At 44.7% G+C, this 13,025-nt stretch overlaps 1 protein-coding gene across 3 annotated transcripts in view; it reads left to right on the top strand.

The window, feature by feature from the left end:
* Positions 1–4,428: 4,428 nt before the first annotated feature.
* The window catches only part of shc1 (SHC (Src homology 2 domain containing) transforming protein 1), a 30,063-nt gene continuing 21,466 nt past the window's right edge, over positions 4,429–13,025 (top strand). The window contains exons 1-2 of one of the 3 annotated variants that reach the window (XM_070551191.1): positions 4,511–4,635; positions 10,582–10,610. In XM_070551191.1, coding sequence (XP_070407292.1) covers positions 10,599–10,610 — 12 coding nt within the window. In that variant the 5' untranslated portion in view covers positions 4,511–4,635; positions 10,582–10,598. Of the gene's footprint in view, positions 4,636–4,856; positions 4,956–10,581; positions 10,611–13,025 lie in introns of all 3 variants that reach the window. The other 2 variants (XM_070551193.1, XM_070551192.1) reach the window with 2 other exon arrangements.

A 13,025-nucleotide genomic window follows, 5' to 3' on the forward strand; every position in this document is an offset into this window, starting at 1 on the left:
TGGTAACTGCTGCTTTCTGTGTGCTGTCCAGGATGACTGTTTGATGTGCCCAGAATCAGTCTGTTGATGAATGCATGTGTTAGTTTTCTACTTCTATTTGAGTCACCAGTGACTTGGAGTTACCCATGGAGTCCTACAGCTCATCTCAGGAAGCCTAATCAGCACTCCTGGGATCTACCTACTCCCAAGGGAGGGGAGATTCATGTTTATGCTTGTGTTTACTTTAATGTAGATATTTTCTGTTATGGATAGGGAGTTTGTAGTTATGATTTAGTTATTTGAGTTACCTGAATTGATTAGACTGGTTAGTTTGTGTGTGTGTGTAAGGATGTGTGTGTTAATTGTTCCCCTCTTGTTTGTAGTGTGGTCTGATCAGCCACTATTTAAGTTGAACCTGGTGTGTCTTGTGCTGGTGTCATTCTGACTAATTTACATTGATTAGGTTAAGTTCATGTTCATTTTGAAGCTTCTCCAAAACAAAATGGAGTTTTCAGAATCATCAGCAGTGCTTCTCTGGCCTGACACCTGGAAATGAGGAAATGTGTGTGGTTTTCAAAGAAAAACAGTTAGCCGCGGTTTTAGAGACGGCGTTCGGCGACCAGGCAGCAGAAGTACCGATCTCTGCTCAGGACTTTTCCGAACAACGCTTTGACGACTTGTCTGCGACGTCTGGTGAAGATGACGGATATTCCTTTAGTCCAGAAGCTGCTTTTCTCCGCTCTTCCTTTGAAGATGTGTCGGCCTCTCAGGACGATGGAGTTACGTCAGGAAGCTGTTTAACCAGATACAGACGTCTTTTTCACTTTAAAGCAAGATTTGGGAGAAATTCAGTCAGAAGAGTTGTCTTCAGGGATGGATTTATGTGAGGACGTCTGTTCTGCAACTACAGAGGAGCTTTTCGACGAGAACGATGAAAACTCGCTCTTTAGGTCAAAAGCAGGAAACGTCGTCCAGTTTAACAGAATTAGAGGCTTTGATGGAAGGAGAAGCGAAAACATCTCCGGTTACAGCAGAAGATTACGATTACGTGTCTGACGGCTCTGAAATGCTTCAGGATGCGTGTGAGACCTGGTCTGAGCCAGAAAGCGACCGTGACTCGTTGCCTTACGATGACAGCGACTTGCCTTACATGGACGAAGGAATGGGTTGCAAACTCGGGTTAGAAACAGAAGTGAAGGGGGTAAATTGTGAAAATGGAGCTCCTCTTAGCGTGTTCTCCAGAGGTTCTTATCCTGATACCGAATGGGGGGAGGACGTTGGTCCATCTCGGACTAAGATTATTTGGGAGAATCAGGATGACGATCAGATTGGTCTTTCCACAATTATAGAGGAGAACTTTGAGGAAAGAGATGAAATATCACTTTCTTTAGAAGAAAATGAGGAAATGTCTCCTACTGATGAAGGTTTAGAGGACATAGACGGTGAAACGTCCGTTTTTTCAGAAGGAGAACTGAGTGAGGGCGACACATCTTCAGATTCAGAGAAAAACTATGATTTGCTCTCTTTAGCCAATGGGTTAGGATTAGATGCAAATGCAGTTCAAACGTTGTGGGATTTTGCAAAGAGCTGTATAACATCTCAGAGAAGAGAAGAAAGCAATGTGTCGCATTATTTTTGATATTGCTGTTAACTGTTCTCTCATTCTATTGTTTTAGGAGGAATTTTTATCCTTGATTATTTGTGCTTTTTTTTGTATTTTACCTGAATAAATAAATAAATAAACATAAACATTTGGTTAGCTGCCATGCTGTTTTGAAATGGTGCTTTATAAATAAATTGGTATGGTATGGTAAATACAATTTTTATTTGAAAACATACATTTATAAAATACACAAAATAAACAATAAAATATTTTTAAAAAAATCCCTCCCGCAGAATCGCCACCTTACCGTGGTGGGAGGGTTTGAGAATCTCCATGTTCCTGGAAGCTCTGCTGGCTGGGCCATCAGTCCCTGTTAGGGTCTCCATGGCAGCAGGGTCTCAGGAAGGCTGTCGGACTAAGAGCGATTCAAACACCTAAAGATTAGACCTCCTCTATACGGACGAGAAGAGCGAGCTCTTCCACGTAGAGGAGATGCTGTCCACGGCCAGTCTTGTTAATTATTTGGTAGACGGGGATCCGACCTCCGCAGGACAGCAGCGGGGACACGGCGTCTCCTTCCTGTTTGATGGAGACTTGTGCGCACTTCAACCATTCAGGGTGAGACCTAGCCTGGCATGCCTGACTCCTCCTGTGTTCAGAACACACACACACACACACACACACACACACACACACACACACACACACACACACAGACTCTGTGCAGAGCTAAACAGAGGAAGGGTCTGGCATGCCAGGCTAGGTGAGTCCCACCTATTAGCAGCTGCTTCATTTGAGCTTCCAGGCGTTCATGGAGGACAGTGAGCTTCTTACGGGTTTTCTCAGTTACTTTGGTGCATTTCTCACAACAGAATTGATCTCTGCACCACTACTAAGGCTTTTCTCAAAACAATGAGTGCAAACTGCAAAACACGGTGGATAACTTGCAAAAGTGAGTCACATCATCAAAAAGAAAAGTCAGTTGCTCAAAATAAGCAGTCAATGCTTCGAAAGCAGGTCCCTTAATCAAAACAGATAATATATTCATCAAAAGCAAGTACTTATATCAATCAAAGCGTCAGGGCTGTCACAATTACAAGTCATTACAGCACCTTTGGTCACAAAATCAAATGGTTTGAACACGTTCTCATTGTGCCGGATTTCTTTGTAGGTGCTTCCCAATGACGTGTCAAGTCTGGACAGCATGCATGGCGAGTTGAAAACCATTAATTGTAAAGGAAAATCCAGACACTTCATATGCACTCTTGATAATATTTAACGGAAACTGTTCACAGCGTTGTGCGACTGGGGAAATACAGTAAAACAGACATTTTACAGCAAACATAAACTCACTTAGACAGTAAACCTTACTGCAGTAAATATGAAACAAACAAAAATACTCAACAGACACTGCTGCATATCAGTCATTGATGTCTAGACGCTCCCGTCTGTCTGCCCACATATTTTCATCAGCATCACAGGGAATGTCAGCTCTATCGATGCATCGGGGAAAGTATCTTCTGGAGTGTCGAATCCACCCTCTGCAGGACTCTGCTGTGATGTCATCACAAGCTGCATCCATGGCTGCTAGCAGGGCCATTTGGGTACGTGGATGCCTGTCTTATACCTTCCACCTCCAGGAAGAGAAAAACTCCTCAACTGGATTTAGGACTGGAGTGTAAGGAGGAAGAAACTCCATAAGCATCTTGTTGTGTGCTGCAAACCACTGCCTGACTACAGCAGAGTGATGGAAGCTTCATTAAAATAATATGTTTATGTTTATGTGCTTAGCAGACGCTTTTACCTAAAGTGACTTACAATTTTCTTTTTAACCTATAGGGCGTGTTGTGATCTGTGGGGGAAACCGGAGCACCCGGAGAAAACCCACGCACGCACGGGGAGAACACGCAACTCCACGCAGAAAGGCCGCAGCCAAGTTTCGAACCTGCGACCTTCATGCTGCGAGGCAACAGTGCTAACCACTGCACCACCATGCAGCCCTTAATAATAATAACATTACAAATTAATAATAATAATAATAATAATAATAACAATAATTACAAATTATTATTATTAATGATAATATAATAATAATAATGATCATAGTAGTAATAATAATAATAATAATAATAATAACAATAATTACAAATTATTATTATTAATGATAATATAATGATAATAATGATAATAGTAGTAGTAATAATAATAATAATCATAATAATAGTAATAATAGTAATAATAATAATAATAATAATTACAAATTATTATTATTATTATTAATGATAATAATAACAATAATTACAAATTATTATTATTAATGATAATATAATGATAATAATGATAATAGTAGTAATAATAATAATAATCATAATAATAGTAATAATAGTAATAATAATAATAACAATAATTACAAATTATTATTATTAATGATAATATAATAATGATAATGGTAACAATAATAATAATAGTAATTATTGTTATTAAATTTTTCCTTTTTAATTGTCACAAAAAGAGCTCTTACTTGTAAACATTAGCGAGCGGTTGTAGTCCTCCACCAAAGTAATGGGAAGAAGATCACCGTAGAAGAAGAAAGATAAACAGCCAGGTGTCACGTGTCACCTGCTGTAACACTTTTGGCTTCCACTCCTTTTTTGCGCAACGAGCGCTGAATCGCCCAGTTGCGACACACACACACACACACACACACACACACACACACACACACACACACACACACACACACACACACACACACACACACACACACACACACACACACACACACACAATGGTGACGTCAGCCTTCTTTTGCGGAAGTAACATCTGGCGTGAGCATGCAGGGGGGAGGAGGAGGAGGGGAGGAAGGAAAAGCAAGAGAAGAAGAAGAAGAAGTTAAGAGTCGTCTCTAATGAAGTTGTCGCATAGCGTGAAGAGGACGGCCAGCGATAGCGTCGACGCTTTAGCGGCGTTTATGTGAAACTAGGCTAAAGTTAGCCAGGCGGGAGCTCGTGCGCCAGAAGGGGAAAGTCACAGCAAAGAGAGGAAGAGTGCTGGTGAGTTAGTGGCTCGTTCAAAGTTCACCAGCTACACTCTTCACGGGGCTGGTGAGCGCCGTACGTGCTGTGCGTGTCTGTTGGATTCGTAACGTTGAACAAACAGCACGTTTGTGGTGTGACTGGTAACAGCTCGTTATGTATCTGTGTGCTTTATGTGTGCCAGCACAGAGGAGGAGGGCAGCAGGTTAATGTTTAACTGGTGTTTGTCCTGCTGTCAGACGCCTCTGTCGTTCCAGGCTTTTCTATTTAGGTCCAAAGCTTCAGCAGCTGCTAGAGAAAAGCGCTGTATTCGGTAAAGGAGCTCCAAAGAGGAAGCTGTGAGTGACCTCCAACTTAAAATGTAAACAAAGCAGGCCACTAATCAGCATTTTTCACGTCTGTTAGACAAAACTGTTCTCATGGAGAGCTACAAGACAAAACCTCCGGTTAGTTTCGAAATTATAAAGCAATATTTATTAGAGGTCGATCGATATTGGTTTTTCTATTGCCGATATGTACTGCAGATTTTTATGGACCGATTTCATGGCCGATATCCAGACGTTTTCCACCTTATTTTCATGCTAAAGTGTCACTAATAACATCTGTTGATGCAGAAAGTTCCTGAAGCCGAATCAGTTATTGAACTCTGACTTTAACTACCTGTTAAATCCTAACTTTAAAGTTAATAGAGTATTTATTGTGCAGATGTTATTAGTGAAAATAAAAATACATTGAAATTCAATTCTGCACCGGGCTGCCCAAGGATGGGCCTGACTTTAAACCGGCTTTACTAAGGTCAAATATTGGCCAATGTCCATGTATGACAAATTATAAATATCCAATGAATATATCGGCTCTGCTATTTATGTATTGGCAATAAAGAGAATTATTTTCAGGTTTTATATCTTCTATTTTAAATTGTCCTAATGATGCCATGGCATATATCTAGATAGGAATTTGTGAAATATGTAGAAAATGCTCAGAAAAACTCTAATTTTCTTCTACTTTTTAGATATTTCACTACATATAAGTCAGGATCTTTCGTCTTTTGCCCTGTTGGCGTTGCTTTATGTTACAGGTGTGGAATACTTGTTTATTCAATACATTTGCAGTGGTCTCTAGTAGGAGTGAATGCCTTCTAAAGCCGGGCGGACACTGCGACTTTTTCACTCGTAGCACTGTGCTTCAGCTCAAACTGTACGACTTCCTTGCAGGGCAGATCTCAGGAGTCATGTGCTCACACTGTACGTCTGGTAGCAACACATCGGCCCTAAAATATATGCTAAAAATAGCCGTTTTTACACAACACGTCAGACTTTTTTGTCGTTTTTTGCCTGTTGTCCTTCGGGAGTGCTGCAGGAGGACACACAGGGATTTATGGGGGTTGGATGAGGAAAACAAAATAAAGAAAGTAAATCTGTGTTTTGTGATCAGTTTAATTTGACATGAACACGACAAACACGCTTTCTTGACAATCTTTGTGAGTAAAAAAACGTGTAGAAATAAAAATGAACAGCGTGTGTTATTAGGGAAATAGCGGGCGAGCGGTGTTGATGCAGGATTGCGCGCGCATGCGCCGTGAGCGGTTCTGGTACTTTTTGGGTCGCAGCTGCTCACAGCGCCACTTCAACAGTGCGATACCCTCACGAGGGACGAGCAAAATATCAAACACGCCAGAAGTCCGTGCGAGCTCACGACTGCTGATCGGTAGCTGGTCACGTGGTGTTAATCGCCTCTCGTAACCCCCTGTACACTACACGACCGCTCGGCGCAAAACTCGCCCCGATCTCGTGGATTCTCGCACGAGTGGAAAATCGGCTCAAAAAAGTGAAAAAGTCGCACAGTGTACGCCCGTCTTAAGTTATACCCATAAAAGCCCAGAAGCGCCTGAATCAGGAGGATTAACTGGAGGAGAGAGTAGCAGAACACAACAGAATCTGGAGTCTTACTTCCTGATATGTGGACATCTCTCCTCTGATTGGCTAACAGCAACACGACTCTACCGCTGACTCTGTTTGCTCTGCAACGTTGATGTTTTATCTCCACAAATAACACAAGCCTGGAGGAGTTTTGCCGTGTGGTGGAGTTGCTAATGCTAACAGTTAGCTTCTACTAGATGAGACGTTCTCTGCTGTTTCCTGGACTAAACCAACAACAGCCTTCCCCGTCGTGAGTCCAGATGGGTGAGTCCATGAATGTAGGTGACAGGGTGACGTAGATCTGTCAGGATTTTCTAATCCTAGAGTTTCACCGTCTGTTTTCTATCGGAAGCTAATGCAGGAGATAGGTGTAGGAGACTATTTTCATGTTCAGCCTGCGTGAAACGGCCAGAGTGTGATTTTTTTAGTGAATTTCGCCTTTAATTCCACGTTTCAGACCTGTAACACATAGTGATGTAAAGTTTTTACTTATTTATAACGGTGACGTTTCTCTGTAAAAACCTAACGGACAGTATGAGACTGAAAACACCATCTTTGGTGTTATTTTATCGCTTTTCTTTTGATGTCGTGCAACACTGACTGCAGCGTTGTTGAAATATCTTCACGCAACCTCTGAAGCAATCCTTTTGTAATCTGTGCAGCACGTTGCATTCGTGTGTTGCTGGAAAACAGAGCATGGAAGTTTCCGCCATCTTTAAAGTCACACACATCTCAGAGAACATTTCTTTATTCTTGACACCACGGACCATCTGCTTTTGGCCTCGAAGGTCCTGTTTCATAATCTGTGACCCATCACAATCCAACAGTAACCCTTCCATCTGTAGCGTAAGATGAACCATCTATTAAAAGGGCCTTGTGTTGTCAGCCGCTCGGCTCCAAGTTGCTCCAGGCTGTCATAAATTGTCAGCGAGATAAGCTCTGGGTTCCACTGGCGCACATACACGCCTAAATCCGTGCACAATCAGGCCAGCGTTTAGGCGTATCTGTGGAAACTGGCCGCCGTAACGCATCTCCGATGTGCTGAAGCGGGGTCACCAAGACGGTTGAAGTTCACCGTGAGCGAATGACAGACAGGCACGCCACGATGGAAGCAGACTGAAGGGGACGCGGGATGATTGAGGCGACTGAAACTGGTGGAATCGCTGGTTATCAGAGTCGGCCACAAGGCTCAGACCAGCAGCCCGTGACATGATATTAAATGGTGGGGAGTTGTCACCTCTGATGAAATGCCGGTGAAGAGAAGACATGATCAACAAAAGGTTAAAAAAATGTTAGATTTAGACACATGAAGGGGTAATGGCAACACACACACACACACACACACACACACACACACACCACACACACACACAAGAGCAAACAGAAGGACAGCCTGAGACTCCATCTGTCAGTCAGAGAGGAGCATCATGGCCGTGCTGTGACAGCACCGCCACCGTCTCACATCCAGCTGATTAAACCCAGATCGGTCCGGTGCTGCTGGAAGGCCGGACCGGACATGTGTCACACGGCCAGGCTGAAATGTGTCAGTCAGAAATTCAGACGAGTCGGAGATGGTGGAGTTTCACTTCCAGTCAGAAGAGCACCCAGACACAGCTGGTCCGTAAATAATCGTTTGTTTTTGCTAGCTGTGAGAACGTTAGCTCCGATAATATTATGTTGTGTCAGTGTTTGGTGTTCCCTCATGTGTGTGTTTGTCCTTTCCCTGGTCTGTCTGAGTGTGAGGGTGTTGTTTAGAACATAGGGGTTTATTTTTACACGTCAGCATGTGGTTGTCCATCTCTGCGTCTTTTCCAGCGGGACAGAGTCTCAGATGTGTCCTCCTGAGCTGCAGTGTCATTACATCTAACCAGGTGTCAGAGGTGGACTCTCACATTAGCCAGGTGGTTAGATCCTGCTTTTTCCAGCTTCACCGGCTATCAAAGATGAAGTCCATCCTGACTAGACGTGACCTGCACGCTATGATCCATGCATTTGTGATCTCCCGCTTGGATTATGCGAATTCCCTTTTTTATGGATCCACGTCTTCCTCGGTTGCGCGCCTACAGCTGATGCAGAATGCGGCGGCCCACCTTTTGACGGACAGCAGAAGGAGGGAGCACGTTACTCCTGTTCTGGCCCAGCTGCACTGGCTCCCGGTGCGCTACCGCATCCAGTTTAAAATTTTACTTCTTGTTTTTAAGTCACTCCATCTTTACGCGCCTCTCCACTTGACTCAGCTGGTTCAGCCCTACGTACCTGGTCGAATTCTTCGATCAGCAGACCCCCGCCTGTTACAGGTCCCCGGTGTTCGGGTGAGGACGCGAGGAGAACGAGCGTTCTCAATCTGTGCGCCTCGTCTCTGAAACCAACTCCCCCTAGCAGTGAGAATGCCCCCCCCCCCCCCTCTCTGATTTTAAATCACGCCTGAAGGCTCATTTTTATTCCTCGACTCCTACTTCAGCCTAGCTGGCATTTTACGATGTTTTTGTTTTGTTTTTATTGTTTTTATAGTAGTTACTGTACTACTTTTATTACTTCTTCCCGTGGGTTGATTTTATGCTCTTTTACTGCGCAGCACTTTGGCCGGCCTCGGCCGTGTAGAAATGTGCTTTATGAATTAAATGGAATGGAAAAGGTCACCATGGCTGTAATGTGGGGTGAGTTTCCTCCACATCGAGAGGAGCCAGTTGAGGTGGCTCGGGCGTCTGGTTAGGATGCCTCCTGGACGCCTCCCTGGTGAGGTTTTCCAGTCATGTCCAACCAGGAGAAGACCTAAAGGTAGACCCAGGACACGGTGGAGGGACTATGTCTCTCACCTGGCCAGGGACCGCCTTGGGATTCCCCCAGAGGAGCTGTCCGAAGTGGCTGGGGAGAGGGAAGTCTGGGCCTCTCGCCTTAGGCTACTGCTCCCATGACCCGACTCCGGATAAATGGATAAATAGATGGATGGATGGATGAATATTAGTGTGAACACACGTTTGTTTTTTGACTGTTGTAATTAAAGCTATAAAAGATAGATTCACATAGTAAACATGCTTGTATAATCTTCTCATTTTGTTGACACTAAAAGATGATCAACCCTATTAAATGAACCCCACAAAAGCAGAATGTTGAGGCGTGTCTTTGTGGATGTGCTGGTCTTGATAAAAAAAATCTGAGAAGACCTGAGTCACCTGAGAAGGAAAACAGGGTTAGGAGCTGGCAGGGCGGGAGGGAAGTGTGCCGTAAGCGGAGCCAGGCTGAAGGGTTCAAGCAGGAAGGGAATGATGGAAGGAGATAGGGATGAAGGATCATGGCTAACAGGGATGGTGGAGAGGTGGGGGGGGCAGGACCAAAAATAGCCACCTCACATGTTTGCTGTGTGCGTAGCGAGCCGTGAAACCAGCAGACGTCCTGCTGAACGTCAGGCTAATCTAATGTTTACCTCGGACCCCTCTCTCTCTCTCCTCCCTAATGCAATGAAGCTGCTTCGTATCAGTTTACTCTCATTCTTCCGGGTCCGCGTTCACGCTGAGGCGTATTTGTTTTACATGAAAAGGTCACAACCTGCACGAGCTAACTCTTCTGCATAATTCCTTCTGCTGAGTGTTTAAACTGAGTGGATGGAAGCAGGTCAAACGAGATCAGACAGCAGTGTGTGGGTCACGACGTCCAGATGCTTTTTACTAAAACGCGACGCAGCTTCCGAGGACTCGACAGTTTCCAGCCGGCGCTGGGCAAGCCGAGGCAGAAACATCCTGCATTTGCTGCTAATTCCTTTCATTCCACAGGATGTGTTTCGACGGGCTCGCTGGATTATCCATCTTCTCCTCTCGCTCTTGCTCTTTGTTTCTCACACTTTCTGTAACTTTCTCCCACTCTGTGTTGCTCTATCCCTGCCTGGCAGTCCCGTGATCCTCTCCACAGCTGATCCTCGGAGCAAAGCATGCTGGGGGGTGGAGCGAGGCTGCAATGAGAGCCTGCTGTGATTGGCTCCGTTTGTTTTGTGTGTGCTGATGTGCATTTTGCTTTTTTGTTTGTTTGTTTTTTTTAATCTGACTTGCAGGCAGCCTGTGTGGGGCGATGGAATATATGGTAAGATATTTAAACCATGCAACCAACCTGTTGGAAACACCGTGTCACACAGTGGTATAGGAGTTGCTCCTGCAACTAAAATATGGATTTCAAAACACACAATTTGGTTCATTCTCAATAAGCTGTGCAGTGATACGTGCTGAGATGCAACATATTTGACCTTTTCACCAGGAGGAATAGTTTCTAAGCATCACGCAGAACGGATTTTCAAACGAAGCCTGGTTCTTTTAAAAATAAACTCTCCTAATATTAATTTGTTCCAACATACAGTTTAAAAGGCATCTTTTGTGGTCTGTTAGAAACCGAAAACGACCGTATTCAGTCTGAACTGGATTGTACCAAATCAGTCTCTAGCAGCAGCCATTCACAACGCCTAAAAGGATTTTGTTGATGAAGTCTTTTTAAAGATCTTGTGGTAATTTTAGGATGTGCAGGTTGCGGTTATTTTGGAGTGACGACATGAGGTTCAGTAATGTTAAAATTTCTTCCGACTGGTGAGAAGAACACACGTTGAAACAAGACTAGTTTATTTGTAGATGTGGGAAACTGTGGCTTTGACACTAAAACTTGGATCTTACTGGACTTTGAGATCCATCTTGGCATAAAAACGGCCTTTTTACATCCACAAGGGTTTAATAATAGTCCACATCAAGTCCCACGGCCACAGGCCAACATAATCAAACGCTGAAAACACTTATTTCCTTCAGTTTCATATAGTTTTCTCAGCCTAACCTCAGTTAGCATCCTCATATTAGCTTCTAACTTTGGATTAACACCTTACCTCGTGAGCAGATGAATAATCCCCCCCCCCCCCCCCCCCCCTGCTGACAGGTCAGAAGTCCCGCCACTACTCTCACATATGTAGCTTGAACCAATTGTAGCTACGAAAATCAGATGAAATTTGAGGAACCCTCGTGGTCTTCTTCAGCAAACGGAGCAAGAATGGTTGTGATTGGTGGATATGCAGTGTGTGTTTCAGGTCGGGCTGGGCAGTAAATCGAAAATTTATCATTATCGGAATTTCTGACTCTTATTGAAATAATTGTTCCCACGTCAATACATTTGATAATAAATAATGAAAAGATGTGTGTAGGTGGGCAGCGTTCATGCCCCTTTAAGAAGCTGCACCACCTTGAGTCATGTAAAAATGAGACTCAACACGTGACAGCCCCATCTAGTGGACAACTTTGTTTCTGCGCATACCTGTAGTTATCGTCCACTTGGGTCCATGTGGCAGAGGTGAGGAATGAGCACCACCTCACCCCTGCCACGTGGTCCTGAAGGGATAAACCATCAATCCTGATCAATGGTCAACTCTCCTTGCGGGGTCACCCATGAAGACAGTGGGAGGGTTAAATATTCCAATATTTCCACAGTACCATTGCGATGACTCCAAGCCACTGTGTGCCGCGTGCTTCCCTGGTTGTAGGCATGATGGGTGGAGGGTTCTGTCACCAGCATTAGGACTCGTTCATGGTGATTTCCGTCACCCTGACGGACTCTTGGCCTGACGTTGCCTGAGCACGTTGTTGAACCACATGTGGATGATGTGGTGTTCGAGCGTCGCTCTGCCGGGACTTGGTGTGGGGGCGTCATTTGAGGGTTTTCTGCTTTCCACTTGGCTGGGTTTCACTTTGCTTTCTGCAACACTTCCTTCTCATCAGATATGCTTGTAGGATCTCCGATTCCTGTACTTCCCCCTTTTAGAGCTGTAATCATGTAGCGTCGTGAACATTTACTTTTAGCAAGTTTTCTCTTAAACATGTCAACTTCAGTGGAGGCTAAACACAGTGACATCCTGGTTCATGACCTCCTCTTCCTCTGACTCTTTAACTCGGTTTCTCAGGTACAGAAAATGAAGGAAGAAAGAGTTTTGGACAGCCACAAACCCGTCCTCCCCACACACAAACACACAAATCCACCCTCGCTTCCCTTCCTTCCTTCTTTCACATCCCCATCTCTTCCCCCAGAGGGTGTGCATTAGCATGCAGCATCTCGCTGTGCATGCACATGCACGGCGCCGAATAACTCTGGCTGCAGAGAGGAGGTGGGGGGAGGAAACAGGAAGGAGGTAGCATGGGAGAAAAGACGATGCAGCGGCGCACGCGGAGTGTTTGATAGAGAGAGGGAGGGAGAGCGAGAGGGCAAGGGAGAAAATGGGAGGCAGACCGGGAGGAGGAGGGGAGGTCCAGACAGCGTGCTCGATCCTCTAACAGACGGAGGTGGAAGGGAAAGTGGGCACGAGAAACAGAAGAGGAGCACAATGAAGGAGTGCCACTGTTCACGCTGGCAGCGCTGCCTTTTTATCTGCTGAGAGAGACCAGAGGAGGAGAGACGAGGAAGCGGCAACCCGGAGGAGAGGATAGATGGAAAGGAGCTGCCGGCAGTGACTTTGTGAATTTCTCAAGCAGAAGA

This window comes from Nothobranchius furzeri, chromosome 5 (genome assembly GCF_043380555.1).
Source record: "Nothobranchius furzeri strain GRZ-AD chromosome 5, NfurGRZ-RIMD1, whole genome shotgun sequence".
NCBI lineage: Eukaryota > Metazoa > Chordata > Actinopteri > Cyprinodontiformes > Nothobranchiidae > Nothobranchius > Nothobranchius furzeri.